This window comes from Gracilinanus agilis, chromosome 3 (assembly GCF_016433145.1).
Source record: "Gracilinanus agilis isolate LMUSP501 chromosome 3, AgileGrace, whole genome shotgun sequence".
Lineage (NCBI taxonomy): Eukaryota > Metazoa > Chordata > Mammalia > Didelphimorphia > Didelphidae > Gracilinanus > Gracilinanus agilis.
Genome location: NC_058132.1, coordinates 555569468 through 555589900, shown reverse-complemented (window position 1 = coordinate 555589900; position 20433 = coordinate 555569468). Strand labels below are relative to the sequence as shown.

The window sequence follows — 20433 nt, the reverse complement described above, 5'->3', positions numbered from 1 at the left end:
AAATGTAGCCTTAAACCTCTTCCAAAAACAATCGTAATCATCCTGGTAAGAATCTTAGGTAGTTTTTTTTTCTTTAAAGAGAATAATACAAAGGATGTAAAAATTCTCAAAGAACTCAGCCCAAACAACAGTTCAAATATTCCCTATTTTCCTTTGTTACATTTGATTCCATCTGCTATTTTGAAGGGGTTTCAATTATTTTTTTTGACCCATTTCTTAGATGACATTTTCTGAGCCTTCCTTGGGATGATTCAAGTATGTTTTAAAACTTGAACAAAAGAAAGCAGCTAAACTTTACTTTCAGATACTTTCACCTCCTGTATCTACCAATATTGTATCTAGCCAGTATTGTAACACGTGATAAAAATTAAAACACTTTTTCTTTTCCTTTTTTTTTAGGATTTTTTTTAAAAGCCCTAATTGAATCACTTCGTATATCTGTGATGTACAGATAAGTCTGTTCTTTTGGATCCCATGTTGGATTCACATCAATAAGAAAACAACTGTTTGGCTGAAAATTCTGGATGAATTCATGCTGAATAGAAATGGCATATTAACCTACAGGAAGTTATTTAGAGTTCCACTGAAGTGCTAACTTCAAAGATTTTAAGTGCTATGACAATGAGGTGCTCTTTCTTTTCTTCCTACTTTCCTTCATGTACTGTAAACAACTAAAGATACCATGAAGAACTATTAGTATTAAGCGAACAATCACTTTCTCAAAATTTCTTTGTGCAAACACAAAACTATGACTCCAAATGCCCCATTGTCTTAAACATAACAATTCTATTCAAAATGAAGGAACTACAGTTCAGTGACTCCCCCATTCTTCTTTCATGATGAACTGTATTTATTACTGGAGCGGAAGTTGTCATATCCATGATCATTTGCTTTGAACTTTAAGCAGGATTGCTTTTCCTCCAGGGACTGTTTTTCCTCAAAAGACTGGCACCAACAACACAAGCAAGACTGTCCAAAACAAAAATAAATTATTATCATACACTTATGCTAGTCAAATGTCAAAAAAATCTGTGTACACTTTGGGATTCTGACTTTCTATCCATGATAAAAAATCCACGGGCCATTTGAATTTTTTTTTCATAACCAGGAGTTTATGGCAAACCTTAAAAAGCAGTCATAGCAGTCATTCACCAACCCACCCAACTCTCATTTTTTATTTTTTGAATTTATCTGTGAAGTGCTGTTTTTCCTCTGAACACATTTTTAATTAGATTGTGGGAAGTACAAGAAAGGCACAGTAGGGAGAGAAATGGGCACCTTCATAAATGTGTTGTCTCAGTTTTCTTATCTGTAAAAAAAATGGGATTGATCCTTGAGATCTCTTCTAATACTATCTTTGTATGATTTTGCAAAGAGAATTCGACCTGTTTAATTGACTTTGACTTTGTAAGTATTTCATAAAAGGGATGTTGTTTAGTCAATTTTCAGTCACGTCCAACTCTTTGTGACTCCATTTGGTGTTTTCTTGGCAAAGATACTAGAGAAGTTTGCCATTACAAATGGGAAAATTGAAGCAAACTAGATTAAGTGACTTGCCCCGAATACATAGCTAGTTAGAGTCTAAGCTTGAATTTGAACTCAGGAAGAGAAGTTTTCCTGACTCCAGGCTTGTCTCTCTATCCACTGTGCCACCTAGCTGTCCCTAGATGATGTTGTAAAATGAGCAAATAGTCATTATCTGTGGGTAAAAAAAGAGACTCTTTTTAAAAAAACATTTATGTTGCATAAAAATACTTGATTAGGAAAATAACTAATAATGCTTATAATAATAGTGCTTATAATATAATAATTATAATAATAAATATAATAAAACAGCTATAGAGGTTATTTATTTCTATCAAATTCTTTTAGATGCCTTGTCTGAGATTATTCAATGTTATAAATCTATTCAAGAGTAGTAAGATTTGATTGAGCTGAAATACTTGTCCTAATCTAATTATCTAAAGTCCATCTAATTGATTAGATCATGTGATAGGAACCTGGAAATACTAGTCTTCTTGGTTAGGTGTTGTTAAGATGACCCAATAGAAAAACTGTTTCATTTAGGGCCTCTAAGATTTGTGTTTATATAGAAAGAACCAGAGCCTCAGTAGAAACAAGACTGATGCAACTGTTTACTGTTCCTGTCTCACTGGGTCCTAATTTCACTCTGCTTTCTCTGTCAGTTATATATCTCATGTAAAATCCTTGTTGATTCTAATGGTATTTCTATATATAGAGGAAATTAGCTAAGTTGGAGGGAATGGGAGAAAACATGATTAGCTGATTTTGTAAATAGAAACCCAGACTGTGTTTTTATAACAAAACCAAATCTAATCCTATAAAGTTCAGAGCTCTCTGTGGAAATGAAGGAAAAGAAAAAGAATGTGAATAAATTTGGAGGATCTATCTTTTAGGATAAGACAAATAGGTAAACTTTGTCTTAAGAATATGCCCTTACCTTAAAGCAGTTTTTGAATCTTTTGCTCACCAAATACAGAGCAATTGGATTTATGCAGGAATTCAATGAAGCCATGTTGATGCCAATGTAGTCCAGGACCAACAGAAAGCTGCGAATATATCCCCAAAGCATGTCAGTGAGAGCCTACTGCTAATCCATATATTCAATATAGAGATGAAAGGATATTTTTTAGGTAGAAAAGTTTTTACTCATGAACAGTGGTTTAACTTCCTGTTGGCCTTTATTCCTCCTCATAACTCTTATTTCTTACAATACTTTCCTTTGAGAGTGACCCCTCTGAGCTAAAAGGATTTATGCGGGATGAAGGAGAACCAATCCTGGTAAATGTAATCTTTTTTTTTAATTAGTAGAATTTATTTACAGGCATCTCAGTCTCTCAGTCTCTCTCTCTCCCCTCCCCACATCAAAGAAGGCATCATCTGGGATACACACACACACACACACACACAAATATACATATATACAAATATATATACATATACATTTATAGTTTATTCTGCAAGTATTAAATCTGTAGCTGTGTATAATGTTCTACTCATTTTGTGGTTCGTTTAGTGTTTCATCACAATCATATACCACAATTGGTTTAGCCATTCCTCAATTGATGGGTATCCCCTCAATTTCTACTTTTTTTAACAACACAATGAAACCTGTGATAAATCTTTTGGAACACATAGGTTCTTTTGCTTTTTCCCTGGTCTCCTTGGGAAACAGACCCAGTAATGCCAAAGTTGGGTCTAAGGGTACACACATTTTTATAATTTTCTGGTTGTAATTCCAAATTGCTCTCCAGAATGATTGGATCAGTTCACAGCTACCAGGCAGATTTAATCTTGTAATTTTTAAAGCATTCCTGATCTCCTGTATCCTTCCATTCTGGACATTCCACATGTTCTCACTCCTCTCCACTACAATAGAATAGAAGATGAAAAATGGAAATTTTTTTCATGTTCTTCCCCTTAGTGAGGAATACAGAAAGGTACCATACTGCACCTATAGTACTCCCAAGTAGCATTTCATGAGCTAGACTCTTTCTTAATTAAGACATTCTTACCTCAGAAGTTCACATCTATTGGGATCACTTTGATCATAGATAGTGAACTTCAAAATCCTGCTGAGATGAAGGGGAAGCCAACACAGAGCAAAAACCAGCACCAGACAAAAAACAGTTTTGGCTACTTCACGTCTCTGAAAGGAAAGATAGCCAAATTTTTAGATAGAGGCATAGTATCATCACCAGAAATTTTCCTAAAATAAAATAGTTGAGGTAAGATATGTACAAAAGGAATAAATGCTGGAAGGCATTCAGAATGATGAGCTTTAAATCAAATAGCTTTTCTAAATTAGAGTGAATGGAATAAGACAGCATTGTCAAAGTATTGGCATAGATGCTGAGCCTGTGGGGGTGGGGGGGCAGAGCTGCTCTGTTCCTCCTCTTCTCAATGCCTGAGGACATTTTTTGCATGCTCTGCCCTTCTGTCCAGCTGCCCAAAATGAGCACTTCCTCCCTCTGTTCTCTGAAGTAATGTGGGGAGGGCTCACAGGTAGTTTGAAGTTGCAGTTTGGGCACTTGAACTTGAAAACCTTCGCCAATGCTGGAATAGAACAACAGTTGGGAAACTCAGTGTTGGCTCTAGCCAAGTCTTTTGAGGACAGGAGTTCTAAACCTGGGGTCCATGAATCTCCAAGCATTCTTTAGAATGAATGAAAGATTCTAAGAATGTGTGTGGGGAAAAATACATCTTTATTTTCACAAACCTTTCACTGAAATGTAGCATTTAAAAATTATTTAAAATACTATTCAGCAGAGTCTATAGGCTTTACCAGACTGCCAAAGGGGTCCATGACACAAAAAGGTTTAGAATACCTGCTTTAGAGTATGAAACACCATTCAAGATCAACATTCCTTACCTTGGAATCCACAGAATCATTTTGTATAGACTTAATAATCACTTTGTAGAGATTAAATAAGAAAAAGAAAAACCATGCTGCTATTTCAATAACATTTGGTTTCCTTTGTAATATTAGGCATTCTAAGAATTTCAAAGCATTTTTTAGAGTAGTGACCTAGATGGATGAGTTCAAAACCCTAAGTTTAAACTGTAAAGGCATAGATTCTAAAGACTAAGCAAAAATGCTACGCATAAAGGCTATAGTAGATGAGCCACTAGCAATCAGCAGTATCATTTTTTTGTTTGTCATATTTGCCTACTTACAATATCAAAAGTAATTTATATTAAATATTAAATTAAAAATAAGAATAAGACTTTTGCATTCAGTGGTTGGCTTTTTGCTTTCTTACCTGCTTTAAGTGGTCATTTAAAGCGATTTGCATACCACTTTTCTTCCTCAACATTTCACAGGTCATCAAAGTATAGAAAAATGCAGTGATGGCCAAAGGCAAGCAGAAATAAAAGCTAAACAGCCACCAATCCTTAACTGTTTTATAAAACTAAAGGGAGAAAAAGAATACCATTAGGAGCAATATCAAATAATATTTTTTAAAGAAATTTTACTCTACAAAAATTTTTACTTGTAAAACATGTATTCAGGTAGTGAGTTCTGAAACTGTGTTTATAGTATCAAACAGAATCATGAGACCTAGAGCTGGAAGGGACCTTGACATAATTTAGTCCAACTCTTTCCTTTTACAGTTGAGGAAACTGAGGCTCCTGAAGAAGCAACTTGCCTATTGGTATGATTTGACAAGTTTGTTGAGATTGGTATCAGCAGAGATCTGAATTTGCATTTCACACTCATTGTATGACCAAGGAAATCATATAACCTCTCAGCCTCCACTTTTTCTTCTCTAAAATGGATCCAATGATAGTTACAATATTTAGCTTGCATATTGTGATAAGGGAATCGTTTTTTAACTTCTATCCACTCAGCAATCTATAAGTTCAAGTTTCTCATAAAAAAGTCATTCTGTTTTATGATTTCTTCCTCTTGTCCCTTTCTTGAACTGTATTCAAAAGAGACTTCTGTTTTTTCCTTTAACCATTGCTGCACAAGTATGTGTAGGGGGAGAAAAGAAATAAAAAAAAGAACATTTGCTTTGAGTACTTTTTACAATGAGAAAAGGGAATCAAGCGACATTTCTTTCTCCATTTATCCATACTTTAATGCCTTTCACTTTCTGCCAGAGACAAGTGCTTTCTGTTCTTTGAAGATATAAAACAGAAATGGCATTATACATTGTTTATATCATGATAGGTCCTGATATACTGTACTGAGGATCATAGTCTTGGGGATTTGGTACCTGACTTTTGGAGGCCAGAATCACATCTCCTGCCAACTGTTCTTGTAATAAAGAAAAAAAAATAAACAATTCTATTTAGTTTTAAATAGAATTTAAAACTTTGGGGACAAAAACAAAACAACAAATAGGCAACTAGGCATATTACCATCCAGAAGCCTTCAGTGTTAAGGTTAAGTTGAGAACCAACAGGTTCACTTCATCTACTTTCTCAGAGCCTGCTTATGTTGAGTACATAGCATTTCCATGCCTCAACCATTTGTCTGAATAGAAAAGCTAAATTCAAACACAACAGATTTCGCAGTTTTTCTAGCTTCAGAAATAGCCAGAGATTTGACCTATGCTCTGTTTTAGTCCCTGGAATTCTCTTGAAAAAGAGATTTACAGTCTGAGGACCTGGGTTCCAAACTCAGCTCCACTACTTACTATTTCTGTAACTTGGGTCAAGTCGTCTCCTTTTTGTTACATATTTTCCTTATCTGTAACATGAGTTTGGACTCATTAATCTCTACTGTCTCTTCCAGCTCCAAATTCTATTAACTATGAACACCCTTGGCCATTGTGGAACACATTTTGTTGCAATTCTGAGTACCAGTGGATGTAGGGGTTTTTTTTTTTAATCTCAATTCTAATTCAGGCCACAGTCTGTTATGAAGCAGTCATCTTCCTTTTCAAATAAGTGGGGCATTAGGAAACAAAATAGCTAAACATCCATGGAATAAGAACAGTTTTCTGTGGAACCCAATAATTCATTTACCTGCATAAAGGAAGTTTTCTGAGTAGGATGAAGTAAACAAATTCGAAGGTACTTTCCTTTGTAGTCCATAGCAATCATATCAAAACCGATTGCTTCGGGGACAGCCAGAACAACAGAGACAACCCAAATTAAAACAATTTCCACTGCGGTCCATTTCGGCACTCCAATCCCTTTAATTCTGCTCCAGGAAGCAACAGCCCGATACCTTATAATCAACACACATGGAACATATTAAAGCTAAGAGGGAGTGATCATAATCATCAATAAAGTAAATCTTTTAAACCTCTATCTCCATCTCAGCCAGTAAGTGGGCATTTACAATATTATTTGCTTGTATATAAGATCTCACCTGTCAATACTTAGAGCACATAAGCTGAGTACCGTGATGCCCACAGAAGCCTTCTGAATAAAGGGGACCAGCTTGCACATTTCAACTCCAAAGGGCCAATCTTCTGCAAGCAGCTGCATTGAGAAAATACAAAGCTATGTTACATACAATTTCAAAAGGTTCTTTAAGAACTGCGTTTGCTTCTGCATAGAGCCAAAATCTCTTTTCTTGGTGTATTTAACCTATAAAGGGATACCAGACACCCTGGTACTTACTTATTCTTCTCATGGAATAACTTCTGAAAATGATTATATGGAAAAGGTGTAAGGATGGGATTTGTGCAAGAGGGATGGGACAAAAGGAGCCAGAGAAGGAGTGACTGACAAAGGGAAATGTGAAAAGAATAAGGAAAATTCAACTTGGTTCCCCACTTTGGGGAATTGGTTATCAGTATACCCTTAGTTCATTTCCAAGCTTTGTGCTGCTGAATACCCCTCATCAAAAGTGATAAAGGTTGTCACTATACTTATAAGTAATGAAGGTTATATCAAAGAAATTTAGATAAATTTATGTCTACATGTATTCAAATGAATATATATGTATGAGTGCATGTGTATATAGTATACACATATACCCTCTATAAATATATTTAGTATACATATATACTATCTACATAAATATATATAGCATATATAGTACATATACACTCTATATAGTATACAGATATACTCTACACAAATAATATATATTCTCACTATATTGTATACATATATACTCTATATAAATATATACGTAAATACTTTCTCTGTGAGAGAGAAAGAAAAAATGAATGAATGAATAAATAAATGGGGAAAGAGCATGAGAAAGAGAAGGAGCACATAGGATAAAAAGGAAGCATGGGAACTAGGAAAATCTGAGTTCGTCTGTCTTCTCAATGATAAGCAAGCAATTTTACTTCTTAGTGACCCTAGTCAACTCTGTAAGCTGTAGTGGAGGTACCAATCTGTATTGACAGTTTTGGTGTTTCCTCACTGAGAATTATCCCTATAGTCATATACAGTTTTGATCTAAACATCCTCTTCCTCTGTCTCTGTCTCCCCTCCATCACTCAATTGTAAGTAGAAAGAAAATTAGAAATACACAGATGTATCATTTTTAGGGCAGACAACAGAATTTTCTTTGGGTGTCCCAAAGTAATGAATCATTTTAGGTGAACATCTGGATAAAATGTTCATTGGGTTTTGAATACAAAGGGAAATATTTCCAGACTCTGTGTTTTAAAAAAAATGTTTTCAAAAATAACTACCCTTTCACCCCCACCAAAAAAAGAAAAAAAAAAAGAAATGGAAATGCTATGCTTAGGTCTTACTGTCTTTTCACTAATATACCATTTTCTTTTGCTGTTGATTTAATTTAATTGAAATTTTTTCAATTTACAAGAATCCATTTCTCTCTCTCTCTCTCTCTCTCTCTCTCTCTCTCTCTCTCTCTCTCCCCCCTCCCTTTCTCCCTCCCTCCCTCCCTCTTTCTCACCTCCCCACACACATGGAAAAAAGCTAGAAAAAGGTAAAACCTTGAAAAATGAGTTCCTAGACACTATGCAACATGTTCCCCAAATTTTTCAGGCTGGGTGAACATTACTTTGTTCAAAACTTAACGCAATGCTAGTGAATTAGTCATTTTTATAATGGCCAAATGAGTAAAAATTGAGTTGCTTGTATGTGTTGGAAAGAAGGAGGAAAAGAAAGAAGGAAGCATTTATTAAGTATGTATCACATGCTAGATGCTAAATACTGTAATAAGATGCTTTATAAATATTATCTTATTTGATCCTCTTAACAACCTAGAAGGTAGGTGATATCATTTTCATTTTACATGGAAACTGAGGCAGACAGAGATTAAATGACTTGTCTAAGGTTATAAAACTAGTAAGTATCTGAGGTTGGATTCAAACTGGGGTAGCTCAGTGCTCAAACCATTGCACCACCTCCATGCCCCTTGTTTACCCTTAGCTTAGAATTGGTTTGTTGCTATTAAGATTTGATGTGAGGCAAATTCAAGTTTTAATTGCTTGTTAAGAGACCACTTAATCAAATATCCCTCATTTTACCAAGAGGAAATAAGATTAAATCACTAGCACAGGGTCTATTAGGCCCAATGTCTCTTACCCAGAAGAATATAAGTTCCTTCAAGAGAGGGACTGTTTCTATTGTTCATTTGAATCTCCAGTACTTAGCACAGTGCCTTGAAACTTTTTTTCCCTTGGACTTGTGATTTCTTAAATGCTTGGAAGCTCAAGGTAAAGAAACACCCAGTATTAATGCATATTAACAACTGTTCTGCATTTTAGAATCTGAGAGAACCATTTGGGGGCACTAAGAGCTTCCAGAACATATCCTCAATCACATGGGGACAATATTTGAACCTGGATACTCTGAACCTAAATTTAGCTATCTCCACATCCCAGCTCACCTTGTATTAAGCATGCTTAACTCATTTGTTGAATAAAATTGGACCTGATAAACACAGGCTCTTCCTTGAAGAATCAGAGAAAAAAAATGATGATTCTGTTTTCTGGAAAGTTCTCTTAGTAGAAAAGATAGAATTAGAGAAATCTTTAAAAACCTAGTCTTATGTTTGCAGAATTCTGATCTAAGCAGATGAAAGTGCATATATTCAGTTAATCATCTAAACATTTTATCTACATGACACCAAAACACCTGGATATTTCTGAAAATTTTATTCCTTCTCAAAACAATCTAGAAAAACATGGTTGTTATGGTGATATGTGAATCAATACAGTCACTGAGAGGATTTCGATCTAAGGGGAAGATACTGGGTAGAAACAATCCAGTTTCAGGAAAAAGGGCCCATTAAATGAATTGACATCTTATTTCAAGGTTGAACAGGGCTGGGTTGGTATTCTTTCAAGGATGCTATTTTCTTTGGCTCAGTGCAAAGTTGGATTATTGCTTTTTATACCAGCTGGAGATCTGCAAAACAACTTCTGACCTGGAGCTATCATAGTGAAACTGTAAAAGAAAACTAAAAATTTTAACTACCTCACTACAGCTCAACTTAGTAACAATAAGTAACCAGTGCCCTAACAGTGACATTACAGTTCTCTAATGTCCTCTTCCTATAAGAAAAGGGCTAAAATCTTGCTAGCTGGTGAATTTTGATGTTGCTACACTTCAACAACATCCTGTATTTCAAAGTTCAAATCCAGTTATGCCCTTTCTCAAACCTACCCATTCATTCTACCTTCAAACTTAAATACCAGGTAGAGCTAGAGGATCAGAACTGAGGAAATACCAGTACATTGCAGTTGCTCCCATTTAGGAAAAATATAATTAATTTTCTTGAGTTAGCATGGCAGAGTTGATAGAAAACTTCCCTCAAAGCTGAGAAGACTTGAATTAGTCTCACTTCTGATTCTGAGAATGTCACAGGTTCTCAGGGTTCTAGGCTACTTTCTAAGAAAATGAGTTACAGAGAAGGTGTCAACTTTCCCCTTTTAATCCCTTAAGATCTACTCCCCATCTCTTTTCTATTCCTTAGGGAAAGTCCTGACTTTGATAGACAGCTGCTTGTTCCCTCCTGAAAAGTTTAATCCATGCTCCTGCTTTACATTGGTTTTGGAATGCCTTTGTCAAATCTGACAGCATCTGATATGACCAATACTGGCTGTTCTCATGTACAATAAAGTCAGTTCTCATGTCTCTAGGTCTAAAGTGCTGGGACAACAGAAAATTTGGGCTATTTCAGTGCTAAAAACAGGGTTAAGACATAGATGCCTCCCAAACTGAGCCAAATTTCCTTGAAGGGAAAAGGACTGGATGGTTTGGGAAGGTATCACACATATAACCAAGAAGAGTTCTCTAAAATTTAATAGGAAATGGTATTCCTCCCCCCGGGTTATGCTGCAACTAGAACAAACTTCTACCTTCCTTTGACTAGAGCATGGTGGATACTAGGACTTGACCACTTCTTCTACCTATATTCTGTTGCTGTGAGGATGGATATGTCAAGGGAGATGACCAATACTTCTATCCACACTCCTTTTATTTTCAAAAGATCCTGAAAAATATCCCATTCCTTTTATTTTTTCTCATTTCTACCCCAAGAATCCATCCCTCTGTTACCTTATTTCTCAGATGGAAGGGATAACTATTTTCACTACTCTTTTTTCCTGTCTCATTGTGTACTGGCAATATCTACCAATAACTACATTCAAAATTCTACTTATAGACTTTAGAATTTTCTGAAGCATTCGGATGACCTTAAGGTTTTGTCTATGTAGTGTGGGGAAAGATTCATTTAAAGCACTTAAATAACAAAATAATAGATAAGTCATTTTAGTTGTGAACTATTCTTTGTGACCTAATTTGGAATTTTATGGGTAAATATACTGGAATGATCTGCTCTTTCCTATTCCAGCTCATTTTACAGATGAGGAAACTGAGGAAAACTAGGTTAAGTTTTGCCCAGGGTCACACAGCTAGTAAATGTCTGAGGCCAGACTTGAATTCAGGAAGAAGAATCTTCCTGATTCTAGGCCCACCTGTCCCACTTCTCTGCCCCAAAATAATAGTAGCTCACATTTATATAACCTTTTTAAGGTTTATAGCAGTGGTTCCCAAACTTTTTTAGCCTACCGCCCCCTTTCCAAAAAAAATATTACATAGCGCCCCTGGAAATTAATTTTTTTATTCTAATAGCAATTAATAGGAAAGATAAATGCACCTGTGGCCATCACTGCACTCCCTGGATTGCTGCAGCACTCACCAGGGGGTGGTAGCACCCACTTTGGGAATCACTGGTTTATAACAATCTTTCTTGAAAACAACTCTGTGAAGATAATGTAAGTAGGAGTACTGTTTCCCATTTCGAAGATGAAGATGCTGAGGCTCAGAGAAATTAAGAGACTTGTTCATGCTAAGAAATTAGTAAATATTAAGGCCAAGGTTTGAATTTAGAACTCCTGATTAAATGTTTTACAGGTTTCACTAAAGATTTATATGATCACAGTTTAAAAGCTAGAAGTGATCTTTGTGGTCAACTGGTCTAACTCATTTTACAGATATGGAAACTGAGGCAGAAAGAAGCTAAGTGTCTTGGTATACAGACATTAAGTAGAAAATCCAGGATTTCATTCTCAAGTCCTCTGATTTCTAACCCAGAATTCTTTCCACTGCAAAACAATTCCTTGACTACCTGAAAGTTTTTAAATGGTGTTTAGTAAGAGTACATTTCTGTGTCTAGTCATGTGAAGCACATTCGTGGATCTTCTCCAAAGGTGAGATTGAATAGATATTAGAGCTAGAAGCCATCAATGATACCATTCATGTATTGACACTTCTGTTACCAACTTAATGAGTTCTTTAGTCAATGGTTATTGCACTGATATGGTCAAGAAGTTGGACAACTTGGTGTTTACTGAGCTTGACATGGACCATGCTCATGTTGATAGAACACGATAAACCTGTTTTCCCCTAAGGTTAATGTAGCTATGAACACTTTTTTTTGAGTGCTAAGATCCCCAAATAAGAACAGATAAATAGTATCAAATTAGGCATAATCTATTCATTTGTAGGTATGAAGATTACTGAATCTTTATAGCTTTGAGATTAGGAATGCTACAGTTTTGTTCTAGGCAGGAAGAATGCCACAACATTTTTTTTAAGTTCTGTGTGATATTATTAAAACTATTAATTTTTGAATGGTACTTAACATAAATATTGTATAATTTTCTATTTTCTTCAAAGGATACCACCACATGAGCCCAACAAAGACTTGCAGGCTGAGGATTTTATTTGAGTTATTGGTTTCCTTTTTGTTTTCTCTACCTACTTTCTCTTCTCCCCTTTCTCCTTTTAATTAAAAAACACATTCACAGTGAAATGAAGTAATGGGGTAAAATACCATTAACAGATTGTTAATGCAGAAAGGAATCAAGCCCCATAAAGTCAGGAAATGCCAAAGTTAACAAGCTTTCACTAATGAATGTCACTGTTTCATGGCCCATATATACTATTTTCCCTTCCTGTTTTTCTTATTCAGTGTATACAGTGATATAGGGCCATTTGTGGTTTTGAAAACATTCAATCAAAGGCACACTATGTACACCATTAACAAGATAGTCCACAGGCAGACATCTCAAATGCTACCACTTCTACTCATTACCAATCTTTTGCTTCTCTTATTCTGAGGCAGTTTTTTATAATGATTTGAGGATAGGATGCTTCCAGCTTTCTGTGTTTTACAAACACAGACTCACCCTGGAAAATGACACATAGCCTCAGTGACTTTGCACTGAGGGCTGGGGCCCTGAGATAGTTTTTGTAGGGTTTTAGACCTTCCAGGCGGACTGGAAGAGGTGAAACTCATAGCTATTAATTATCAGTTCTCTCCCACTATCCTCCACTCTCCTCTAACCTAAAACCTGTCAGAGAAACTGCTGATGTACTCCAGAACCTACTATTTCATCACTATCTAATGGAATTCCACAGGGAATTTTAATTGCTTGAGGGATTCTGTCCAGGGGTAAGATAGATATAATGAGTATGAGAGGAGGAGAATATTATTAAGAGGTGGCTTTTTAAGTGAAAATTTGCTCTTATAAGTATATGGATGAGAAATATACATATAGGTGAATCATAAACACCTATCGAGGTTGCCGATTGTTTCATATTGGAGATGAGGCATGAACTCTACTTTTAAAGTTGCTGGCATTATAGAAATATATTGATAGGCAGAGGGGGGCAGAGAATGAAAATGTTGCTCTTCCCTCATTTTTGGGCAGGGTGTTTCCTTGCTGTTGTTTTTATCTTGGCTTCCCGCAGGAGATAAAAGAATTTTACTGAATTTTTGCCATTTTTCTAATTAGTGCACACTCATTCCAGCACATCAGTATTCCATTTATTTCTTTATCAACCATATCCCCAGCTATTGAAGAAGAATAAGCTTCAAGCTAAATGCAGTGAGACTTTTTCTAAACCTTATCAAAGCTATGAATGCCTGGAAAAAGAAGTGGGATATAGTGTAGAGAAAGTAGGTGGGCAGCTTTTTCTCTCAACTGCTAATCAAGTAATGTTACGAGATCTATAAGAAGCTTCCCCAAACATTTGGTGGACCTCCTTGGAGAACTATAAGAAGATATGAATAAGGGACAAATGGGTGGCACAGTGGATAAAGGCAGGCCAGGAGATAGTATGTCCTGGGTTCAAATCTGACCTCAGGTACTTTTTTTAGCTGTGTGTCTCTGAGAAAGTTATTTAACTCCTGTTGCCCAGCCCTTAGCACTCTTCTGCCTTTGAAATGATACCTAATACCAATTCTAAGACAGAAGGCAAGAGTTAAAAAAAAAAAAAGAAGATATGAATAAGTGCTCAGATTGACAGCATAGAGACTGACTAACCACACAGTTGACTACAAAACCTATTTTTCTCATGCAGCCATTCAGTGAGAAGACTCCAGGTCCTTGCTAATATGTGAGCATGCTGACATCTGCCCAGTCAGTAAATGTATACCCACAGTCCTTTGCCATTCCACACCCTTCTCAAGGAACAATAATCAAATCAGCCTTACTGTTAATGAGAGCATGGTAATCTATTGCCCCACCAATCCTCTAACTGTCTGGGCTAAGATTCTCTTTCTTGGCCACCAATGTTTAATATATAATAACATATTAATATCATCATATTAATATATTATTATGTAATAAATATAAACTTCTTGAGGGTAAGGGCTATCTCATTTTGTATTTGTATTCCCAGGTCTATTACAGTACCTTAGTACCATACAATGAAGACTAAATGAAATAGGGGGCAGCTGGATGGCTCAGTGGATTGAGAACCAGGCTTAGAAATAGGAGGTCCTAGGTTCAAATTTGACCTCAGACACTTCCTAGCTGTGTGACCCTGGGCAAGTCACTTAACCCCCATTGCCTAGCCCTGTAACAAATAAAATTAATATAGAAGGATATATATATAAAGATATTAGGGTTTAAAAAAGTAAACGAAATAGTCATCATAAAGCTTTTAGCATAGTTCCTAGCATAGAGTAAGCATGATATAAATTTTAGTTATGATGAAGATGATCCAGCACATAGTAAGTGCTTAAAAATGCTTGCTGATGGTTTAATGGCTAAGAGTTTCATAAAACATGAATACATTGCTATACATGCCAATGGAGAGACTATCCATCTCAATGAGATCACGGTTTCATCAAAGATTTGAAAAATGCAATCAATGTACTCATTGGGAGGGTGAAAAAACAACAACTGGGCAAATGTTCTATTTCATAAAAATAAAAACAATAACTAGCATTTCTATAGTGCTGTTAGGTTTACAAAGCACTTTATATATGCTAACTCATTTGATCCTTACAACAACCCTATGTGAAAATTGCTATTATTAGAGGCAGGAACTGAGACCCAGGTTGGTTAAGTGACTGGCTTAGGGTGGGACAGTTATTAAGTGTCTCCAATAAGGAAGTCAGGTCTTCCCACATCCAGGTTCATAGCTCTACCCACAGTAGAACTTGGCTACTTTAAAAATCAAGAGGCTGCAACTACAATCCAAGAGTTACCTTACCTACAGCATGAGGGTGACCTTAGGAACTGGTCGCACAAACACATCCAGAGAACAGAGTTCAGATTGTGATGGGAGGGATGTCCCTTAAGGGATATGGAAATATTCACATTTATTGGTAAAATGGAATTCTAAGTGTTTTAAAGCTTCAAATGACTTGTGGTCAGAACCCTTCCATATCTTAGTATCAAGCTTAATGTGAAATGTGGGTAAAGAACTTCACCATCTGATGACACACCTTCTTTTGATGAACCTTTCCAAGCATAAGGAGCTTGGTCCTTGGAAGATAAGCATGAACAGTCCATTACAACATCCTTACTTAAAGCCTTTCCCATTTGGTAAGACTGCCCACTTCACTGGCATAATCTTTGAAAGTCACCTCCATGCTAAGATGAAATAGCACAGCAGGATGTTAGTAAAGGGTTCATGATGATATTTTAACAAATCTGGGTTTTATATAGTAAATTCTTTGGGAAGAGTAATTAGATAGAATATAGTGACTATAAAATCTTTATTTTTAAAAGAAATTTAACTGCACTTTAATTTGCCTACTTAATTTGAGATGAAATTTAACTTAACCATAACTATTGATTTTGTCAGTGTGGGAACTCTCTCTTCTTACTTAGCAGCCTATCAGAAGATCTAGATCAGGGTTCTTAAACTTTTTGTGTGCTGATGACCCCCAACGGCAGTCTGGCAGAGCCTATAGACTTTTGAGAATAATATATAATAATGATAAATATAGTATGTATTATATATAATAAAATAATAATAATAAACAAAATAGGACACACATTACAAAGGAAATTAATTCATTTGAAAGACAATTATCAAAATATTAAAATAAAAAAATGTTTCTAAACCCCAGATTAAGAACACTTGATGTAGAGTTAGTCACCAGAAGTTCTGAGAGGTTCTAACTTATGGTTACATGGGTAGTTGGAGAAGGAGATAGCAAAAAACATTCCACTATCTTTGCTAAGAAAACTCCAGATGGGGTGATGAAGAGTCAGATATGTCTGAACTCACAGCTAATACTGTAAGTGGCAGAGGTTCCCATTTAACTATGTATAGAAAATAAAAATCAGACCATACCTATATTTTCTCCCAACAGTCATAAAAATGGAATTGTTGTTTATGCTCATGAAATAGGGGGAACAATGATATACTCCTTACTGTATAATTAAATATATCATATGCTTTCCATTGCTCATATTGGAAAGAAGGCACCATTTATTTTAAATACCTCAAAGATTATTTATTTAATTGCATAGGTATTTCATCCACAGTCTCTCTAGATTTCCATGAGTTTCTGTGGTTGAAAATATTCATCACCCAGTTGCCTCTTAACCACATAACTAAGCTAATCTTCTGGGAGACTAACATGCTCATCCATGAGTCCATACTCAGTTTCACAATATTTTAAAAATTCCAACAATGTCTATAGCACAAGATTATGGTAAGAGCCTCAAGTTCGAGTTGTCTCCCTTAACAAGAACCATGGTTGTATTCATCTACCAAGATACCTGCACGGTTAAATCTGCATAGTTTACTAAAGGAATTTTCAAACTTTTTAAAGCCAAAAGAGTCTTTATATGACAATGATGGAGATGATAAAAGCCAGAAACATTGTCAAACTAAAAAATATGATGTTTGCTTTCTGGCCCATCCCTGATTGCACTTGAAAACACATATTGCTCTAAAATGGATGAAAATGAAAATATGATTTCAAAATGGAAAAAGAAAGAGGAAACTAGACTCTAGTCTCTAATGCTATGTGTCATAAATGGTGTAAAAGTTGCTTTCCTGTTCTCCTTCCCTCCAAGAAAGCTCCTTGATGGTTTGGATTATTTGCTTTTAGTCTTTATTCTCTGGGCAGTTAGCACAATGCTTTGACATAGCAGGTGATTAAGAAACATTTATTTAATTGAATTAAATACATTGTTATGTCTATAAATATTAATGTGTATAACTGAGGAGGAGAGAATTGCTTTAACATACTAGTAACATTTACATAATGGTTTAAATTTCTTTATTAAATTAATAAAGTGATACCGAATAGTAATAAAGGTTTTAAGGAATTGAGACATGGATAGGAAAGCTAAGATTTTTCTTTTAGAGGATCAGTGGTGATCCAGAGCATTAGGGTATGCTGTGGGGGAACGCAGGCTTGGGTGGGTAGGAGATACCTGTCTGTGGCAAAAGTGAAAGAGGAAGTGGTGCTCTTTTCTTAATATATATTTTCAAATTAAAATGGTTAAGGTAAATTTTTACATGGTGGACAAATTCATAAAAATCTTGTATCAGAACTATGTTAGCTAAAAGAAGCATGTGTAGCCATGGAAACAACATTTGTGTAGTTTGTAAAAAAAAAAGTATAATTAGAACATCTAAGTTTGCCATCTTGGTCCTGCCTGTGTCTAGTTGTGTTTTTGACCTGTGTAATTCTCTTCCTTTCTTTGGGTTTTAGTGTCTTTTTTGGTAGATCAAATGGGCTTGACTAGATCAGATGTTCTAACTTAGATATTATAAACTTTTATGTGTGTGTATCTATCTACAAAGGTTTGTATATATACATAGTTATATGTAATATTTATATATAGATAACACATGTATGTGTGCATATATGTAAAGTTACATTTATAAATATAATTTGCTGTACTTTATTTGGTATTCTTTATAATCCCAAGTATTTTATTATATGTATTTAAAAACACTCTGAGATGTGATTCATGGGCTTCATCATATTGGTAAAGTGTTCCATGATAGGAAAACCATTAAGAACTTGATTAAGTGTTCTCTAAGGTTCTTTATGGGGAGTTAGATGGTGCAGTGGATATTGAGAGTTAGGTATGGAATCAGGAAGACTCGTCCTCCTGAGTTCAAATCTGGCTTCAGTCCCTTGCTAGCTGTGTGATTCTAGGAAAGTCACTTAACCTTGTTTGTCTCAGTTCTTCATCTGGAAAATGAACTAGAGAAACAAATGGCAAACACTCCAGCATCTCTGCCAAGAAAACCCCAAATGGGATCATAAAGAGTTGGACATGACTTAAAACGACTGAACAACACCAAAAATGAGTAGGTTTTTAACTGATAAATTTATCAACAGATAAATTGGTAGGATCCTATATTCTCTCAAGATTCCTACCCATATTTTGGCTATTTTGCTGCCTCCACAAACATGTCCGGAGGTGAAAAAGAAAGAAACAGTGACTGATCTACATATTATAAGAAAGCAAAATTCCAAAACTGGAAAACTCTTCAGTTAAAGTGGTACTATTCATTGTATATAACATTCTCATAAACATAACTGGCCTTTCTTTAGTGTTTCAAAGTCATGAAAGAGAATGTTTCACATTATAAATTATTTCTTGAATCTTATGTCAACCCACATTTGAGACTGTCAGCACCACTTAAAAACACTTAATCATTTATTAGGTTGTGACATGTTCTTTTAAATAAAATCAACTATAGCATAATGGGTGAACGCACATAACCATATATAGTCAATTATTTGTCTTTTGGAAAAGCAACATCACAGAACTCTGGAGGAGAGACACAAAGCAAACTGAGTTACACAATCTTCCCTCTATTAGCTTTGAAAATATTATTCCGTTTTGCTTGGATAACTCATACTAAGTAGGGAAAGAACAATTTAAAAGACCAAAATATGACAGATAAGAAATCCCATCTATTTCTTAATAGTTTGATCAAACTTAGGGCTTTTAAAGTCTACAATTTAGTCCAATCTCCAAAATTTTTCCAAAATAACTATGTCAGTTTTATTTTTGTCATTTTCATCCTTTATAATTCTCAAAAATATGTTACTGAACACATTTCCTGAGTGTGAAAAACCTTAATAGGAAATGAATAAATTTAGGCCCTCCAGACTTCATCTTTGCTGTCGAAACATTTACTGATTACCTGCAAGTCTCAACTGGTAACAGTCATATTCTTCTGCCTTTCTGTGTATGTATATGTGTGTACTTTTCAGTAATATTTTATTGTGGCTTTCCCCTAGTTACATGTAGAAACAATTTTTCTTCTCTCTCTTTCCCAAATCACTTTTTCCAAAGGAATGCTATCACCAAGGCTTGCTCTAGCCACAAAATGAAAGTCAGCTACATGAAAGCTTGGCATAATGAGATAGATGCTGCAGTGTCTTAAGCGTCAGAAAATCTGGGTTCCAGACTCAGCTCTGCTATTAAATAGCTGTGATATCTTAGGCAAGTAGCCTTCTCTTTCTGGGCCTCATCAGTTTTATCACCTGTAAAATAAGAAACTTAGACTATATTATCTCTAAGGTCCCTTCTTAGAATCAGTCTATCTCTCAACTAGAGAGATGACCTCAAAAGTCTTTTTCAGTTCTCTGTTACTATGTTAAGCTTCCTATGGCAGCACCCAACCCATTTTCCTTCCTTCCCTTCTTTTGGGAGAAACTAGTCAAATAGTGTAAAGATAAACTTCTGAGGAAGTAAGAGAGTGGGAGTGGATAAATAGAGATACCATTCAGTAAAAGTTAGGAGACTAATATAAGAAATAGGAAAATAGAAAGGGAGAAGGTTCAGAGTAGGAGAACAGAAAAGTGAATGGGGAAAAATAATAATAAAATCAACATGGTAGTATAGCTAACTAGTGAAAGGTAAGACTTTCATTTCATTTCTGCAAGAAAAATGAAGCTCCAAAAGATAGAAAACCCAATAAAGACTATTAAAGCATGGAAAAGAAAGAATGAGAGAAAGGAAGATGAAAGTAACAGAAGAATAGAAGAAGCGGGAAAATAGAGCATGTAACACAAACATACATCATTTACCTTCTTCCAACTCCCTATAACTTTCAGTCAAATCATCTTTACCTCTCACTGACAATTGATCTTCTCAGAAATGGTGTGAAATATTTTAAAATTGAATGGAGGAGATAATTTTTGTTGATGTTGTTTTCCCTTCCTTCCTTCCTTCCTTCCTTCCTTCCTTCCTTCCTTCCTTCCTTCCTTCCTTCCTTTCTTCCCTCCCT

General features: G+C 35.3%; 1 protein-coding gene across 1 annotated transcript in view; it reads right to left on the bottom strand.

The window, feature by feature from the left end:
• Positions 1-216: 216 nt before the first annotated feature.
• EDNRB (endothelin receptor type B) overlaps positions 217-20433 on the bottom strand; it is a 25839-nt gene continuing 5622 nt past the window's right edge. The window contains exons 2-7 of the mRNA XM_044670579.1: positions 6848-6960; positions 6499-6703; positions 4785-4934; positions 3537-3670; positions 2462-2570; positions 217-969 (exon numbers count right to left, since the gene is read on the bottom strand). Of these exons, the coding sequence (XP_044526514.1) occupies positions 835-969; positions 2462-2570; positions 3537-3670; positions 4785-4934; positions 6499-6703; positions 6848-6960 (846 nt within the window). The 3' untranslated portion in view covers positions 217-834. The remainder of the gene's footprint in view (positions 970-2461; positions 2571-3536; positions 3671-4784; positions 4935-6498; positions 6704-6847; positions 6961-20433) is intronic.